Here is a 20,447-nt window from a genome sequence, read left to right on the forward strand (position 1 = left end):
ATTCAGGATTTGGTAGTAGCTGGTTCTAATGAGTTCGGGATACCGGTAGAGTCAAGTTTCCAGATTGATTCTTCTCAGATAGTTGATAGTGTGGTACAGTTGAGTATGCCACCCTTACAGGAGGACCAGTTGTGGTGTAAAGGGGAGTATGTTAATGTTTCCTCATATAATTTTTACTGCACTGAACCGTTCATGAAGTATTTGTTGGATAGCGCATGTGTTCAGTTAGACTCGCATAAGGTGACAGAAGGTGTTCTCATCCAAGATACTAGTGTTATTTGCAGATTGGTTGAGAAGATTATAGGGGCCCTTTCTACTATGCTACCTCACAAGGATCTCGAGGAAGGGTTTGTTGAGCAGAATGCACGGGATCCTATCCAGCCTATAGTCACTCGGAGTCAGAAAATGGAGCCATATGTTGATTACCAGTTCAGTGATGATGAGCTAGCAGCAGAATTTGGAGGTTCTTACCGGCATTATACGGTAGGGTATGCTCATCATTTTTCTTTTGACACAGAGATAGAAGATTTTATTTCACGCAGATGTAGATTGGCTCCAGTTTCTTATCATCCATTAGGGGATAGATTGGCACCATCTTTTGAAAATAAAACTGGTAGTAGCAAGTTACTCGGCCTGCAGCATCGACACGCCCGGAGCAGTTTTTCAGAGATTGGATTTGATGGCAGTGATTCAGGTACCTATGGCTGTTGTCATATCCACAATGCAGTTGGGTGCAGGTGTCTTTTTGACAGGGGCTTGAGTTTTGATAGAGTTGATGTTTCAGTTGGCTTGAGTTTCGCAGAATGGTTTCTTCTACTGACATCTACAGTTGGTTTACAGATAATTTCATCAGAGTTGTCAGTTGTTTGTATGTTGAGTACAGTTTCTCAGCTACTGGTATTGATGATTTCTCCACGGGAGTATGATGAGGATTGGGATGATACACAGATTTACATTTGGGATCTAGGAAGACTGATTGGTTCATGGTTCAGCCATTGCTTGGGGACAAGCAATTTCAGGAAGGGCGGACTGTCATGTCCCCAATTTTTGGTGACAGTTCGATTTAATTAATTTAATTAATACTGGTTGTCCAAGGACGACTAATTAATTATTTTAATTAAATAAATAAATATTAAAAGATAACTTTATATTTAATAAAGTGACTTGGATTATAAAAATATTTAATAAAGTCACTTGAGGGATAAGATCAAAAAGGTTCTAGAAGTTTCTGGAGAGGATGGAGAGAAAAGAATAAATAGGCACCCCGGGGCTCCATTCGAACCAGGCAGTTGTTTATCTCTCTTGTTTTCATATTGTGATTCAATCACAGGTGTATTGTAGAACCTAGGGTTTCTGCAATTATCACAGTTGGCCATTGAGAACGATAACTCTCAGTTGGTTCGCAATTTTGAGAGTGTGAAATATCACTTGAATTATTGCAGATTGGAGGTGACATTACAGTCATTTCATCGGGGCATAATCTGTGGCCTAAGGCCAATTTTGGGAGGATTATTGTGAGAATTGATTTTTGAGGATTTAAGCTATTTGCAAGGGTTTGGAGTTCATCATCTTCTTGTCGAATCAGTCAGCAAAATTCGGAGGTCATTCAGTGGGAATTTCTGATCAGTCCGTACCAAGGCCTGGACTCGCATTTTTACTCATAACTCCATATTGTTTCGGAGTTTGAATTTATGCTTTGGAGGGGTCATATATTTACCTTATGCGGTACAGAACATTCATTCTAAGCATCCATTACCAAGTGGGATTATTAATAATAGTGCCGTACATGACAGGTCCGTACTAGGGCTCGAGTCACCAAACTGCTCATATCTCTCCAAATATTCAGAGGTTTATTTAATGCTTTTAAAGGACTATCAAGCAACCCTAGGCGTCCCTGTTTGGGGTAAATTCGGCTGTCATTACTGTGCATAATTTTCAGTACAGGTGCCGTACTGTACGACCTGTATTAGGGAACTGTACAACAAGGTGCGAGGGTGCAAATTCCAGGGTGCAGGATTCCAACAGTAATACATACAAGATATCCCATCCCTTATCAATGGAAGAGTTCGTCTATTGCAGCAAGATCAGAGCATTGTAAAGGAGGATGACTTGGATATGCGTTGGGAGGAATTGATTGGGGAGACTGTGGATGAAATAACATTCCTTAGCAAAAGAACAGCTGTTTCAAACCGTCCTGCTCTTACAGTCATCCAAAGGTGTGCCACTTTTACAATCATATGAAGGGTGTGTTGCTGGAGGAAAGCTTGGTTGGGCAGGTTTGCCTTGTCCTCGAATAGGTGCTTAGTGCAGACTCTTGCAAGCTGTTACAGTCTGAAATTAGTGCTGTACTGGAGACTAGAAGGTGTCAGCAGTGCCATACAAGCTACAGCTGATGTATGTGAACCCTATTTAAATCTGAAGCTGCCATTAAGGGTGTTGTACCATAGATGGAAAGCTGCTACAGGACCATACAGGTCTGAGGATCTTTAGGAATGATCTTCATCAGTCAAGGGACCTCACTGCAGTACCAAACACACAGTCTTTTCAGGTTCTTGTTATTAATTTGGGTTGCAAAAAAAAATTAAGTACAAGTTATAGATGTCTAGTTCTCCTTATTGCAGTCCAGTATGTAACAGATGTTATTATTTAGCTTAAGTTGGACTGTTAGACAATTTGGTGAAAACTAGCTATTATCATAAGCATTTATTTTAGAACTTGTGACAGTTCAATCAGATCTTCTGAATTTTGTTCGCATTGTTATATTGTATTCATTGCATCTGTTACATCCATCTTATTTGGTGAATTTGTTTGAGACATTACATCCTTACCATTTAACGGTTGCATGCCAAGTATTTGACGAATTGCCACAGTTCAGTATTGGTTTTTAGTGACCTTTATAGTAAGGGTCATTTCACTAAACGAATTTACAGGGAAAGAAGATGAAGAAAAGATGGAATTGCTGCAAGGTGAGCTATTGCTGGAAATTGGAACTCTTCGTCAATAGCTTGCAAAGTGGAACTCTTCATCAACCTTGAGTTTTCATTTCACACTTAAAGCAACTGTGACATTCATTCATTATTCTATTTAATATTTCAAGAATAAGACATACATGCGTTGACTTTTGATGACATATGCCCTGCCTTTTTCTTTTTCCTTTTATTTTTGTACAAAAAAATCATTTTATTCATTGCCTTTTTCCTCATGGGCCAATACTATTCACTGAAAATTGCATTTTTTAATTTTTAAATTTCATCAAAATTAATAAATCTTTTGCAAACTTAGGTAGATTTGAGAATGTTTAAATTTTAAATGATCAAAAACTAATAATGTAACATCTAATGATTCCAAAGACATGAACTAATAACTACACAATAAATTTAAAATATGCTACATAAAAAAATGTTTAAAAAGTAGGTAGAAATAATAATGCTCCAAACTCTAACCAAGACCCATATTTCACATCATATATAAAGAAAAATATATAGTAAATTTCTTAAAAACATCTCAAACACTTATTACTTTCTGACTAACACTAATACTTCATATAATATGTTAAAATAAAAACATATTAGAATCATGAAAAACATCACAAATTCTTATAAATGTAGACTTCATAAAATTGACAACAAACTAAAATTAATATCAATTTCTAACCCATAACAATATTTCACATCATATATTAATAAAAAAACATCATAAATTCTTTATAATCTAGACTTAGCAAGATTGACTATAATCTAGGATTAAACCTTTAGCTTAAATTATAGCCTTTGAAAGATATTTAAGATTAAAAAATTGTTTTATTATTATTATTAGTTCCATAGCGTATGTGTTAAGAGAGAATTTTCGCCTTGAAAGAAGTTGTTGTAAGGTGTAAGGTTGCAATAGACCAATCAATGACGACAGGACCTCTTGACTGCATGTAATTATCTCTTAATTAAAGTTAAGAAACCGAATCGTTAAGGAGTAGGAAGGATTGAGGAAAGTCTGCAGAGACTCTTGAAGCATTAAAAAGCAAAATAAATGCAGTGAAAGACAGTGTAGCTCTGTAAAAAATTGTACAGAGGCAAAGGTAGATCCATCGGCAATGGCGCGTCGTGGTGATCCAAATCCCTTTGAGGAAGAAGAAGTTAACCCCTTCTCGGTTAGTAGTGTTGATTATGACTGCTATTCTTCTTCTGTTTATTTTCGTTCGGTAATTTTAGCTCTGACATTGTCTTCATAATAGATCCTTGTCCCCGGATCCTTAATTTCTATTTGCATAAAGTTGAAGCTTACGTTTTGACTCAAATGGCGTAAATTGGGGCTACAATTTAGTTAATTCTTGATTTGCTCCCATCTTTACCTTGCTGGGGTTCGAAACAATGCCCTGGGGTATCCAATTTGGAATAGCTCGCAGGTGATCTATGTCGGTTTTGGAGGATATAGGGTGTTTTCAGAGTTTGGGATGAGATTTCTGTTGAGAGTTTTGACAAAATTTACATTGAAAAATAATATGGTTCTATTGAATCATAAGATATCAGGGAAATGAATACTTTGTTATTGTAGTTTTACCCTAAAAATCACGTTAACCCATTTAGCTTACGCCAAAATAGTCAGATTAAAGATCATGCAAACTGTATGCTAGAGAGAATTTTCAGGATTTTGCGATTCATTGCCCTTGTAATCATATAGAACTGTTTACCCTACAAAAGTCGTGGGGCGCCATGTACTTTAAAATTATTAGTTGTAATGAATATCTGGAGAGTTTGCACTATTCTATCAACCTTAATGTGGAACCATACGATGCCCTGCTCCTTAAAATTCAAGTAAAAATAATGTTGCACAGAAATTTGCTCTATTATATTTGAATTATTTTTCTAAGAAACAATCACGGGGCTACGATTCTCTTGATGGGTTTTGAAGGTGGAATCAATGACAGTAAATTTGAAATGCTGAGAATTAGATCATCTGAGCTGTTTTTTTTAATGTTTTGAATTATATTTGTCTAGAAATTTCGATGGAAATAGCCAGGTGAGGAAATTGGGGTGAGGGTTGAATGAAAAAAACCTGGGAAATGTTGTTCCACAATTTTGCTTAATTTTGTAACAGACTAACCATAAAATCACATATTACATAGCATCATATATCTTATGGAGACATCACTTGTAAATTAAATGATGCCATTTAAGTTATTAAAGATATTTTTACAGAGTTTGCAGGATTGTATTATGAATAAATGACAGATTCTAACTACAGGTATACAAGATTTTCAAGTCCTTAACCAGCCGACATGCCAACTTGGTGCATGAGTTTGCAGGAACATGTATGTTGCCCAATTTTTTAAAATAAGTTTTGACCTCATGGCCAAGTGCAAGAGCAAACTGGTCTTGCTGTTGAAGATGCATTGGGAGGGTTTACCCGGCCAAGAAGGAAACAACAAATAAGATATACAGAATGGGATGCAGGAGGGTTGCAATAGCTTAACTGGAAACTGAAAATAACTTAAAAGAATGCATCATTGTGGTGTGAAATACAACTGTATGATAATTGATTCATGCAGACATGGTTGGTGGTGGATTTGGGAAAGGGGTGGTGAGGATAGTGAGGTTTAACAATAGTGCAAGATAAAACGTATTAAATGCAAAATAAAGAACAGTTGCAACCAAAAGGATGTGAAAAAATGCCTGCTGTTGTTGCCAGGAATACAGATTTGTCAAAAAATTGGTCCTGCTTTTCAATGCTTAATCTTATAAAATTAAGTAGAATTTACAAACCATAAATATGCTAACATGTTGTATTCTCTGTAATGTCATGCTTCCGCCATGAAGCAGATATCTATATTGATAAACAGAATGCAATATTAAAGGTGATTGGGCTGATTAAAAGCAGCAATGGCATTAAGGGTAAATGGTGTTTCAATTATTCATTACTGCTATAAAGAGACCTTAACAATGCAGTGATTTTTAGTCAAGCACAGCAATAAATTAAGAGGTGCCATCATAAACAATTATGATAACTCACAATTAATGAAGGGACATCTATGAGAAGATCAGACACTCATAAAGGGCAACCTATAGTTCAAAATATCTTCATCGACAACTTATCACCAAGGGCAAAAAATGTCTGTAGAATATTGGAGTTAAATTGACTGCTTATTGGGAAGGTATAATGAACTTAAAAAATTGCTTAAGTTTAATTAGAAATGCTGTTTTTTTTTTTTTGCAAAATTTATTGAGTAGATGCATCTAATGTGTCAGTAAATGAGTAAACAAACTTAACAAGCCGAGTCTAGATATATAATAATATAAATGCAAATAGGTACAAAATATTATGGTAAAATAATGAATGTGTTATTAAACAATGATCATAAATGATCTTTACTTACAAGTATACACAAGAATGTTTCTATAACAAACAAAGAGAGAGAAATAGAAACATTCTGAAGAGAGAGAAAGTTTCCACATTGAACAAAGAGAGAATGTGGAAACATAGAAGAAGAGTGACCATTAGAAATAGAAGTAAATCTATAGAAGAGAGAGGAACAAAATTAGATAGATTTTACTTGAATACCCTCCCTTAATGGTCAATCTAACTTCAAAACAAAAAATTTGCAAGAGAATCTTCAAAAGGCATAAAAGGTAGACACGGGCTGATTAGTGAGCTCTGCATATTCTACAATATTGGTCTATGGCAGCATTCACTGTGGTAGGACAAGTCTCAATACCCAAAACAAGCACCTCAAGGTGGCGATGCTCAAAGATTGTCACCATTCTCTGCTTCCAGGTGTTGTAGTTCTTTTTCGTTAAATCGTTTACTGCCTTTCAAGAGAAGATGGGTGAGAGATGCTATTACACATTTTTTATGCAAAAAATGTGAATATTTGAAAGGACAAATTTTTAGGCAGATTGATGAAAGACCCAAAAAAATTAAAGGACACCTAGAAGAGAGCACGAAAAACCCAGAATGAATCTGAAACTAGATTTTGAATCTGCTGGCTCAATAATTGAGGTAGAAGAACGATGCACCTAGAAAAAACATAGACCAACCCAGTTCAGATATGGAAAAACCTAGTTGGAATTTGCAATTAAAATAAAATTCAACTTGATCTAAATTTTGAAGGGTAGAAGTCCTAGCCGAAAGTACAGGAACCAAAGGCAGTCATGAAAACTCAGATATTTGTAGGAAAAATAGGCTAAAAAAAGAAGTCAAATGCAAGCCCAAAAAGCCAATTGTCTTTTAGAGGAAGCTGGTCGCGCGGGTAGGGGAAAGGTAGATGACGCACAAGTTGTAGGAGAAAAGCTGCCCAAGGAAAAAAAATTATACAGAAACCCTATACGAATTTTAGAAAATATCCTTGCAAACAAATTTTTGAACACACCCAGGCAAAGGATGTTGGAAATTTCGAGTCGAAAATTTCATGAAGAACTTAAAGATTTTCAAAGCCTATTTTGAAAAATAACTCAGAAAATAATAATAATAAAATAAAGGATGTTGAAAATTTCGAGTCTAAAATTTCATGAAGAACTTAAAGATTTTTAAAGCCTATTTTGAAAAATAACTCAGAAAATAATAATAATAATAAAATTATTATTTTTTGAAAAAAACAATTTTGAGACCATATTATGGTAAAATAATGGATGTGTTATTAAACAAAAACCATAAATGATCTATATATACAAATATATACAAGAATTTTCCTATAACGAACAAAGAGAGAGAAATAGAAACATTTTGAAGAGAGAAAGAGAGAGTTTCCATATTGAACAAAGAGAGAATATGGGAACATAGAAGAAGAGTGACCATTAGAAATAGAAGTAAATCTATGGAAGAGAGAAAAACAAAGTTAGAGAGATTTTACTCTAATAGAAAATCTCACCCTCATGTGAAATGTTGATGGCTAGTAGCCATAGTCGAAGATTTTGAATTATGAAGCAAAAGAAAAATAGCGAATTGTTTTTGTAAGACTATAAGCAAATGCGAAACAATATGAAAATAGTCTGCATTTTCCTTTTTGCCTTCTCGGTAGCTCTAGTGAAAACAACTAGAGTCATAAGGGGGTCGAGCTTTAGAAGTATGCTGTGTTTGTGCACAACTGGTTCTGATTCAACCTCCATCATGGATGTAAATGGTGCTGATGCTGGCAATGCCTCCTCCTCATCACCTGAATCCTCCTCAATGTCCTCATCCTCTTGAATGCCATCCAATCCCATTGCAAATCTGCCCTCCTCCATAGCCTGCCTCTCCAAATTGTAGATTTCATCCTTTGTGAATAATGGAGGTTGCTCCTGTTAAGTTCAATCACAGTAAGGATCTATGTCACAAGTACAAGGTCATTGAGGTGTTTGCTTGGATTTTTGTGAAACCTTATTTGCGAATTAATTTTTCTTGAAAAATATTGTTAGAGTATTTAGATATTTTCTAATTAACTCTATTCTACTTAAGTTAAACTTTAGACATCTATAATTAATTCTTTTATTAATTATTATAATGCAACCTAGGTTTTAACCTTTTAGGATTTTGATCTCCTTTATGGGGATGATCTCTCTTTGTAATCTTATTCATTGAATACAATTTGCAATTCTTTTTTGCACATAAGAATGTCTCATCTTTTGCGGATCTGGGAATTTCAGCCTCCATAGCTTTTGCTTCTCTCTTTTCGTGACAGTTGTTTGTATGCAAGTGATTCTTGGGGTTGATCTTTCATCAACTTCAACAAATATCTTTGAATTCGTTTCAAATCAATAACAAATTGCTCTAAAATGCTACAATTTGTCTTTCTCCTCCAAACCCTTTTCCCCTCTTCAAACACCAATTTGCAATCAAAAAATGTGAAATGATTCTTTTTGGCCATTTGTCCCTATATGCGGACTGTCTATTGAATAACTTGGATCTTTTCTGCGAATGTACTAACATGGCCAATGTGATTGATGTCTATGTCTCATCCTGAGACGTCTCTATAGTTAGGAATTATTAGTTAAAAAATAACTATATGTATAACTCATCTTTAAGCATATATGTAATATTAATATACTAACCATATATGTAATATATTATTATATAATAATATATAATGTATAATATATATAATATATATAAGATATTTATCTTAAAGATGATTTACCATCAACAAGGTATCTCATGATAAAATCAATCCGATAGAAGCTACAACCTTAACACTGTAGCTGATAAGTTTTCAAATATTGCCGATATTTTGGTGGCAATTACAAGATTTATGTGTGATGAATTCCGAACTTCTCGACGATTTGTGAATGGCGATAAAGATGTGGTTTTAGGCTCAATGCAAAACTTGTCGTGATAAGTTTACTTATTGATAATATTTTTGTGCTATTTTAATCTATAGGGCAACCTATTGCAGAAGTTGCACCACTTGAGGAAGATAATAATATATAAAACCTGATGGAGAAGATAGCAAGGGATATCAAAGTTGAGAAGAAAAGCATTCGATCAAGAATGAGATTTAGAATCTCACATTTAATAGAACCAAGATAGCAGATTTATGTACTGCTCAAGCATTTGGTATAATGCAAATACATGGAACTTTGATTTTGTGGACTTGTTATCTTGTCTTCCATTCGATATGAAGTAGAAATGTGTGCATATAAAGCTTCTATTCAATTTGCCATCCCATCATTGAGGGGAGAATGTATATATAAGGGGTGCAAATAGCACACGAGTCCATTCAAGTGGAATAGTTCAGAGTGGGGCTGTGAGGCTGAATGACGGCTGCCATTTCTGCTCCTAGGCTTGATGGATAGGCTTGAGGTGCCTTGTATGATCTCCCAAGGTGCTCGATAATGTGGTGGGTTGTTAGGTAAAGCCTTAAGGGATTTTTGCATGTACATTATGTAAATGATAACAATTATTAGAATTCTATTTATAACATTGATGGTCATATTAATTAACTTAGTTGCAAGCTCTATATCAAGATATAAAGTTGACAATTTACATTCCTATATATACTCCATACTTGTTTGGGAATTCTAGGGCAAATTAGAGTAAAGTCCCAATAGAGAATATTAGAATTGGTATTATAACATCCTTCCTACCATCTTGTGAAATATAGTTAATGTGACCTAGCCAAAGGTTCAAGTAGCTTTGGGAAGAGAATGTAGGAAACTTTCTTTGAATCTTCAACCAACAACCATCCACCAAACAACACAATGGGTAAATAAATGGGCAATGGATTGAGGACCTTCATCGTGTAAATCACTCAAGCTCTTATGGAGCAAAATGAGAGAGATAACAAACAACCCAACTTCTCCAAGCCATTGAAAATAGGAGTATCAATAGGTCTTGACCCAACCAAACTAACAAGAGGGATACCAACTCCAACCACTTGAAAATAACATCTCACCAAGGGTATCTAACCCTAGGCCCACAAGATCTCCCTTTCTACCTTAAGGGAGAACACATAGAAGATGATGAAGGCTGCTCCCCTTAATACCACGACAAACAACAGAAGCAGAGAACAACACAAATTGAGAGAACAAAATATGGACTTCTTATTATTGACACAAATGAGGAATTACAAAATTACAATATGCAAACCCACATGGGCACCTTCCTTACAATAGTCTGCAAGATAGAGCTGTGACTATCACCTAGAACTGTCCTAGACAACCTACTGGCCTTCCTTATATAGGCACTTTTTATCATTTGAGAAGGTTCTACAAACTAAGCACTAACCCTTGAGGCCGACCAACCTCATATTATATCATTTGATTACACTTTATTACATAAGATCAACTCAAAACAATTTACAAATTATATGTTTCAGATGGCTCCACTTCTGGAGACCATAACTAGCAAATCATTGACTTGATGGGCTATTATAACCCCATTCCGAAATCCTCAGCTAGTGATCTACAGTGGTTGAATGTGCAAGCGTCTTTCATTAGACGTTTTGCCTCGTTTTGAAGCAATTTAGGCCTTCATCGCTGGACGTGAAGTTTGGATAGCCAAAATTCATATTGAAAATCTGCACTAACTGCATCAATACATATGATATGACAATAAAACTTATCTGGTAGGCTGATATGTCAAAGATGAACCTCCACATATGAGATTAGAACAATTTGAGCACATAATATCAACTTACTAAAATTAGCAAGGTCCCACAAATGACAACTTTGTATAGGAATAGCCCTTATTAAAAACACAAAAGCTGAAAACTGGAAATAGAAATATTTTTGTATGATGCAAGATTGCCCTTACACCTAGGGTGCTCTTGCATCGAAAGAGGAAGAGGCAAATATTTAACCATATATAATATTGACAAAATTAGGGAAACATACTTAGGTCATTGGAAATTTAGGAGAAACATCTCTTTTAGGGATTGCTATGATGCTAAAATGCAAACTGTCTTCAATAGGAAAAGAAATCAGCCCAACAAGGATTTGAAACATAGTATAAGTAAATTTTTGCAGAAAGGTCATGACATGTTCATGGGTCCAAAAAATGGACACCTACCTCCCACTTAGTCACATGATGGAGGAAGATGTTGTAAAATTTGCCATACTCCACTTGGAAGGAACAACTCATGATTTGTGGCACCATGGCCATGTTACCGAAGGCCATCAACATATAATGAATTCAATTTATAACGTATCCAAAGGTTTAATCAAAAACACATTGAGTGGTATTGTAAGGAGTTAAATAATACTACATGGAATTGTACAAGAGTATTCCCCAAATGCTTTCAATTATGGTACAATGCATATTTCAAAGTAGACTTTCCTGCTTGTTTGTAATGGGACTTGTTGATGTTAGTTTTGTACCACTACATAACATATGGCAATTGAACACTTGATATAGGATATCAAATCCTCAATTCCTCTCTTGAAAAGTTATACTCATGAAGACATGAGAATAACTCCAATGTTCCTTACACCTGTGGATACTAACTTAGTTATCGATGTGATTTGCTGGTAATCACGTAGGTGGGCTTATGTTATTCATTCGAAGATAACTTGGTCTTTGGTGGAATGATGGTGATGGTGACCGAAAGGTTCAAATTGCTATACCAACAGTCAATAAGGCATTGGATGAGATTGTGGCCTAGGAATACGAGATAGTGGAGCACAACTTGGGAAGAAATACAGATGACATGAAATGTGAAGAGATCCAGGAGGGTATAGCTTCAATCAGAGAAAGGTTGAGGAAGGCAAATGAAATGATGGGGACACAACCCAAGAACAAAATGGACACAACAGAAAAGGGAAATTGTATTAACTGAGAAAATAAGCCAGTACAAACAGTACAGAGAAAATAAACTTCAAAACATGCCTTAAGGGCTTACAATAGCATAAATCTGGAGATAATTTCTCCTTTTAGTACCTCCTCTCAAACTCCACTCCGAACTGCCTTTTACAATGCCATAAATCTCCTTAAATAGACCCCGGAGGGTTAAGGACTAGGAGTACATTCTAGAAAGTGCTAGTAGGCATCCACCGACCAAATAGAAGGTTCTAGAAGCTGCATTAGAAGTCGGTGCAAATCTAGAAGAATCCAGAAACGGTACCCGAACTTTCGGGAGGCATAACTTTTGAACCGTAGCTCCGATTGATGAACCGTTTACATTTTCGGAAAGCTCTCGAAGCGCTCTATAGCCCTATGGACAAGCTTTGCTCGTCCCCCATTTTTCGGCCCTTTTCGAGGTCATTTAATGCCCCTAATCTGACTTTGAAGCATTCTTAGGAGGTCTCCAAAACCCGAAAAACTGTAATAACTTTCAAACTGTGGGGCCTTTTGACCTGATTCTTTTATTGGAATGCTCTAAATCACATTTACATTCATCTGGCCAATTCACACCTTCTAGGTCACCAAAATGATGGCCAAATTGCATGCTCCTATTTTTTCGGGATTTTCTAGCACACTGATAGTTGAACTGTGAGAGTTGGAACCTTTATTTGACCCAAATGGGTATCCAAAAATGTAAAGACATGAAACAGAAACTAAGTCTAAGTACATTTTTTGGGTGACACAGGATTGCCCTGATACCTCTGGATGCTCCTGCATCAGACACCCAAGGTAGATTGAAAAGTGACCTTGTCACTTTATGAATGGTAGAGGAAATCCCAAATGGGAAACCTCAGCTGCTGAAATCCAAGTTGAGTCCTCGATCGGCCGTCCTTTCCACTTCACCAGATACTCTTCATACTGCCTATTTCTGGTACTCCTACCCACACGATGATCTAGAATGTCTTCTATCTCTTCCTTCTTAGAAGCAGGAATTGGACATGGCTCTAACACCAGCTCCTCATCTGCACCATCATCATGATACTCTATTAAATCTGCAATGTTGAAAATGGGAGAAATGTGAATACCATCTGGCAGCTCCACTTCATATGCATTTCCTGAGTCATGTTTCTTCAAAATTTTGCAGGGGCCAAATTTCTTCATTTTCAGCTTGTTGTAAGTACCAACTGGAAATCTTTCTTTTCGTAAGTGCACCATGACTAGATCCCCTAGTTGGAATTCCTTATGTCTTCTCCTTTGATCAGCCCTAGCTTTATACTCTTGATTCATCTTGGTAATGTGTGCTTGAACCTCCTCATGTAGACACTTAATATGTTCAGCAAATTCCTCAGCTTTAGCACTTGTCCTCTCCCCTTGTTCTATCTTTCTCAATTCTAGTTCAGTCCTTGGGCTATTCCCATATACAATTTGGAATGGTGATTTTCCAGTACTCCTATTTATAGAGTTATTATAAGCAAACTTTGCCTGTGGTAGAATCAAATCCCATCCCTTGGGCTTATCCCCAACTAAACATCTCAGCAAATTGCTCAGACTTCTGTTTGGCCATCAGTTTGTGGGTGATGCGTGGAACTGAATTTCAAATCTGTTCTCAACTTTTTCCACAATGTCCTCCAAAAATACCCCACAAATTTAGTATCTCTGTTAGAAACTATACTCCTTGGAAGACCATGTAGTCTTACCACCTCTTTGAAAAACAAGTCCGCAATATGGACAGCATCATGAGTTTTGTGGCATGGAATGAAATGTGCCATTTTGGAGAACCTATCAACCACCACAAATACTGAGTCATTACCCCTTTGTGTCCTTGGCAATCCAAGAACAAAATCCATACTTATGTCCTCCCATGGCCTTGATGGAACAGGCAATGGCTGATATAGGCCAGTATTGTGACTAAACCCCTTGGCAACTTGACAAACCTGGCAACTCTGTACAAACTTCTTCACATCCTGTGAAATTTGAGGCCAAAAATAATGTTCTCTAAGAATGGCAATGGTCTTATCTTGACCAAAATGTCCTGCCATCCCTCCACTGTGTTTCTCCTTAATCAGATTTTCCCTCATGGAACTCCTTGGAATGCACAATTGACTACCTTTGAACAACATGCCATCTTGAATCAAATAGTCTAACCACTTGGTTCTATCTACAGCAATAGGTTCTTTACAAGCTTTCCATGCTTCAGCAAAATCAGGATCCTCAGGGTACAAATTCTTGAGTTCATCAAACCCAACTACTTCAACCTGCATTACTGTAAGCAACAACTGTCTCCTACTTAGTGCATCTGCAACCCTGTTAGATTTTCCACTTCTATGTTTCAACACAAATGTATAGCTCTGCAAGAACTCTACCCACTTCATATGCCTCTGATTCAATTTACCTTGGCTATTTAGGTACTGTAATGCCTGATGATCAGTATACAAAACAAATTCCTTTGGCAATAAATAGTGCCTCCATTTCTTTAAGGCTTGAACTATTGCATAGAACTCTTGATCATAAACAAAATACTTCTTCTTTGCATCATTCAATTTTTCACTAAAATATGCAATAGGCTTACCTTCTTGGCTTAATATAGCCCCAATAGCGCTTCCACTGGCATCACAATTCACCTGGAAAACCTTTCTAAAATCTGGAAGTGCCAACACAGGCTGTTCTGTCACCTTCTTCTTCAGCAATTCAAAACTTCTCACAGCTGCTGCAGTCCATTTGAACTCTTTTCTATCCCCTCTTATTGTATCAGTTAGGGGTGCACATATGACACTGAAATTCTTAATAAACTTCCTGTAAAAACTAACCAGACCATGAAATGATCTTACCTCAGTAGTAGACCTTGGAGTAGGCCATTCCAAGATGGCTTTTACCTTCTCCGGATCCATTTTGAGACCTTCAGGTGATATAACAAACCCCAAATAGACTAACTCCCTTTTTGCAAAGATACACTTCTTCAGATTAATTAACAGTTTCTCTTCCCTTAGCCTTTGAAGGACACTACGAATATGCAGTAAATGTTCTTCCAAAATCTTGTTGAAAATTAAAATATCATCCAAATAGACAATAAATTTTTTTCCCAAGAACTTCTTAAGTACCTCATTCATGAGCCGCATGAAGGTGCTTGGGGCGTTCGTCAATCCAAAGGGCATGACTAACCACTCATAAAGACCCTCCTTGGTCTTGAAGGCTGTTTTCCACTCATCTCCTTCTCGAATCCGTATCTGATGATAACCACTCTTCAGATCTATCTTTGTGAAGTACTGAGCTCCACTCAAGCAGTCCATAAGGTCATCCATCCTTGGCAAAGGAAATCGGTACTTGATGGTTATCCTATTTATAGCTGTACTTGATGGTTATCCTATTTATAGCTCGAGACTCTGTACACATCCTCCACTCTCCATCCTTCTTTGGTGCAAGTATTGCAGGTACTGCACATGGACTCAGGCTCTCTCGAATCAAGCCCTTCCTCAACAGCTCCTGAACCTGTCTATTTAGCTCCTTTGTTTCAGTAGGAGTCATCCTGTGAGCAGCCTTGTTAGGCAAACTAGCTCCTGGAATCAGATCTATCTGATGACTGATTTGCCTTATTGGTGGCAATCCATCTGGAACATTATCAGAGATAATATCTCCAAACTCCCCTAGTAAATCTGAAACTTCAAGTGGTATTTCACTACTACCTTCTTTATCTTTCCTAGGAATCAAAGCATAGCACATATGCTGATGTTTCATGCCATCTAAAAACTTTCTTCCATCAACAAGACAAATCCTAACACTGCTACATACCTTTTCACCTTCCTTTTCATGGGCTTCAATTTGTGGCGAACTCCATCCTTTGTCAGAGAGTATGTGTTTGCATGTCCATCATGCACTGCATGTCTATCAAACTGCCATGGTCTACCCAACAATAGATGGCAAACATCCATCGAAATAACATCACAGAGAACTTCATCATGGTAACTCCCAATTTTGAATTTTACTAAACATTGTTCACTTACCAGGACCTTATGATCATCTTTTACCCAAGCAATCCGATAGGGCTAGGGATGTTTCTCCCTCTTGAGCTTCAGCTTAGAGACCATCTCTTTTGATGCCAAGTTATCAGTGCTACCACCATCAATGATCACGTCACAACATTTATCCTCACACTTGCATCTGGTACGGAACAAACTCCTTCGTTGTCCTGTTTCAATCTCACCACTTAGTAGGACTCTTTCATTTACCAAGGTCTCTCTCTTTCTGCATCCTCTGAATGTGATGATTGTGCATCTTCATCCACATGAGCAACCCTAGCTTGGCCCTCAGCTCTCCTATCTGTCCTTCCTTGTCGTTGAGGGCATTCAAAGGCACGATGACCTTCTTCATTGCAGTGGAAACAGGTACCACGGAAGCCTCCTCTCCCTTGTCCACGTACTCTACCTCTTCCTCTTTGATTTCCAAAGTCTTGATCATGGGAGTGGTTGAAACCCTCATTCTTTTGGTTCCTGCTAGTACCCACATCTTCATTTTTCTTTTGGGTTTCATTGCGGCCTCCAGCTGATCTACCGCTTCCCCTTCCTCCTTGACCGCGCCCTCTTTGTCTTCCATCAAACCTTTTATTCAGCTTCTCTTCAACTCGTAGGGCAAATTGGTATGCCTCTTCAACGCTGGTCATTCTTACCAGACTTAATTCCTCCTGGATGCTAAGTCGCAACCCACCGATATAACAAGCAACCTTCTCCTTATTTGCTTCTGCATGCCCTGCTCTAATCAAGAGTCGGTAAAACTCCTCTGTATATTCTTGGATTGATCTTCCTGCTTGCTTTAACACATGCATCTTCTTAAACAAATCAAGCTCGTAGTCCACAGGAATGAACTGCTTCTTCAATTTGTCCACCATGCGATCCCACCTTGTGATCTTCTCCTTTCCTCTTCTATTTCTTTCCAATTGGACCTCTTGCCACCAGATTTTGGCATGGCCTTTCAGTTTGGCCTTTGCAAAAACTTAACCCTATCTGGGTCCCTGATATCCTCATACTCAAAGTATTCTTCCAGTTCATTGATCCAATCGATCAACTCATTTGGTTTCAGATTTCTTGAAAATATACCCACTTCAATTGTGGGTCTTTTCCCAAACTTAGTAATGGCCCTAAAAGGCCTTTCCTTTGCATGATTCAAAACTTCCCCGTCAAATTCCCCTTCTGGTCCAATTACTTCTTCTTCATTGTCATCCTCACTGTCGTCACTTGCGGCAACATTTGCTCCTCTACGGAGCTCCTCTTGCAATGCCTATACCTGCCTTTGGAGGGCTCTAACCTCCTCAGGATTAATAGCTTTGGCCCTTCCGCCACGCTCTCTTCGTGGAGGCATCTTCTAACTCGAACCCACAACCACACAGTCCTGGTGCAAATTGCCTCACAGTCGGCGCTCTGTCTACACACTCAGGAAAACCGGCTCTGATACCACTTGATGGGGACACAACCCAAGAACAGAATGGACACAACAGCAAAGGGAAATTGTATTAACTGAGAAAATAAGCCAGTATAAACAGTACAGAGAAAATAAACTTCAAAACATGCCCTAAGGGCTTACAATAGCATAAATCTGGAGATAATTTCTCCTTTCACTACCTCCTCTCAAACTCCACTCGGAACTGCCTTTTACAATGCCGAAAATCTCCTTAAATAGACCCCGGAGGGTTAAGGACTAGGAGTACATTCTAGAAAGTGCTAGTAGGCATCCACCGACCAAATAGAAGGTTCTAGAAGCTGCATTAGAAGTCGGTGCAAATCTAGAAGAATCCAGAAACGGTACCCGAACTTTCGGGAGGCATAACCTTTGAACCGTAGCTCCGATTGACGAACCGTTTACATTTTCGGAAAGCTCTCGAAGCGCTTTATAGCCCTATGGACAAGCTTTGCTCGTCCCCCATTTTTCGGCCCTTTTCGAGGTCATTTAATGCCCCTAATCTGACTTTGAAGCATTCTTAGGAGGTCTCCAAAACCCGAAAAACTGTAATAACTTTCAAACTGTGGGGCCTTTTGACCTGATTCTTTTTCTGGAATGCTCTAAATCACATTTACATTCATCTGGCCAATTCACACCTTCTAGGTCACCAAAATGATGGCCAAATTGCATGCTCCTATTTTTTCGGGATTTTCTAGCACACTGATAGTTGAACTGTGAGAGTTAGAACCTTTATTTGACCCAAATGGGTATCCAAAAATGTAAAGACATGAAACAGAAACTAAGTCTAAGTACATTTTTTGGGTGACACAGGATTGCCCTGATACCTCTGGATGCTCTTGCATCATGAAAGGATCATAAAGTTGGAGGCCGAGAACAAATATTGGAGAGATTGCCAGCCTATCCAACAGTTGCACTAGGCAACCTTTCCTCAAGATAGCGACAGCAACCTAGAAGAGATATGAGCTTAGCTACATGAAGTCAGGGATTGGATCCATGATACAATCCAAGACGGGAGGAATTTCTTGCCTTCCTTCATCTTGACATTCCGATCATTAGTGACTGTTAGAAACAAATTCAGAATATTTGAAGAGGAGTGAAAGGATTTCCTTCCAGTAAAGGATTTAGCTATTCCCAGGCTATAGGTGTTCATTGGCCTACCGAAGGCATATTTGGAAAGGGCCAAGTTGGTTGATGAAAGAGGATTGAGTACGGTTGAGTCTTGGTTTGTTGCCTTGACTACCAAATTGAGAACACTCGAGGAGATACAGAATGCAGTTGCACAACACAATCCGAGCGTCGACACTTCCATTTCAACCATGATGAGTGACGTTGGGGTGGCACTTGATTTTGAAGACATTAGAGAAGAGGACATTGATGAGAGAAGACTTGGATCAAGATTGGATGAGTTAGGAAAGGTTGCTATCAAGAAGAAACATTTGGGCACCCTTTCCTTTTTCAATGCTTTTATCAGATATGCAAAAGAGTATGAGAAGGACCATGAGAAGACATTATAGGCAGCAAGCAGCATGATGAAATCGACTGAGCTCAAGATGAAGCATACACCTTGCCCTCCCATGGAGGAAGTCAACGAAAGGCTAGCTAGGTTCATTGCCTTAGCTAAAAGAATGAAAGAAAGGGAGATTTATATTAGAAGATCATTTGATGTAAGCCCAAGTGGCAATTTCTTTTTATTCCAGGGTAGGACAAGTGTCTAATTCTGATTGGCCACCATTTTGGTGCCTTCTCATTGGTTACTACTTTTCCACTTTTTTCATTGGTCCATTGATGAGGTGGCATCTTCTCATTGGCTGATGAGGTGGCAACCCTAATTAGGGTTTCTAGGATTCAATCTGGACCGTCGGTTTTGCCTCTTTATCTCTACCGTCGGTTGTACATTTTGGCCTCTACATAAGGCCATTTGCTCTCATTTGTAATGGTTGGAGAAAATTGTTGCATAAGATAATGCCAAAATTGCCTCTCTTTATCATTGTTGTGACTTGCATGGTGATTAAGAACATTTGGTATTGTTGCATGGTTTCTACTTCCACTAGTTAGAATAAGATTTTCATTTTAAAGTTGCTAAAATAGATTTCATTTCAAGTTGCTAAGTAAGATTAAGAGTAGATGGATAGTTGCATGGTAGCATTAGTGGATGTTTGATAGGGATCAATAACTGGGCCACTAGCATCCTAGCGGCTTGTTGGGAAGCCTTGTGTGGTAAACTAGTTTATTTTCCTTTGAATCATTGCATCTATTATGGAGATGGAGCCACCGATTAACTTTCATTAGATTTGATCCCCGTCCATTTGCTAATCTTTCCATTCATAGGAGTAGGAGCAGAATAGCAAGTAGTTAGGAGTTGGAGTTTTGAAGAGACAAGTTAGAAAGGTGTAAGTCGTAAGAACATTCACCCTCCATCACCATCACCTTCTCCATCAACATCATCTGACATTCACACTGAATCACCATCACCATCATTCCACCAAAGACCAAGTTATCTTCGAATGAATAACATAAGCCTGCCTACATGATTACCAACAAATCACACTGATACTGATCCACAAATGTAAGGAACATTGGAGTTATTCTCATGTCCCCATGAGTATTAACTTTTCAAGAGAGGAATTGTGTGTTTGATACTCCGTATCAGATATTCAATTGCTAATATGTTATGTGGTATAAAAACTGAGATCAACAGGACTGAAAGAAATTATTTGTGGCTTGCTAAGTGTCCTTGATCCTACATCTTGAGGGTG

General features: G+C 37.7%; 1 protein-coding gene across 1 annotated transcript in view; it reads left to right on the forward strand.

The window, feature by feature from the left end:
* The first annotated feature begins 3,968 nt into the window (after nt 1-3,968).
* Nucleotides 3,969-20,447, forward strand: part of SCAMP5 (SCAMP family protein) — a 42,467-nt gene continuing 25,988 nt past the window's right edge. Inside the window, exon 1 of the mRNA XM_089807103.1 lies at nt 3,969-4,144. Coding sequence (XP_089663229.1) covers nt 4,088-4,144 — 57 coding nt within the window. The 5' untranslated portion in view covers nt 3,969-4,087. The remainder of the gene's footprint in view (nt 4,145-20,447) is intronic.

Source organism: Cupressus sempervirens, chromosome 10 (genome assembly GCF_028749045.1).
Source record: "Cupressus sempervirens isolate cs-2001-9-10 chromosome 10, ASM2874904v1, whole genome shotgun sequence".
NCBI lineage: Eukaryota > Viridiplantae > Streptophyta > Pinopsida > Cupressales > Cupressaceae > Cupressus > Cupressus sempervirens.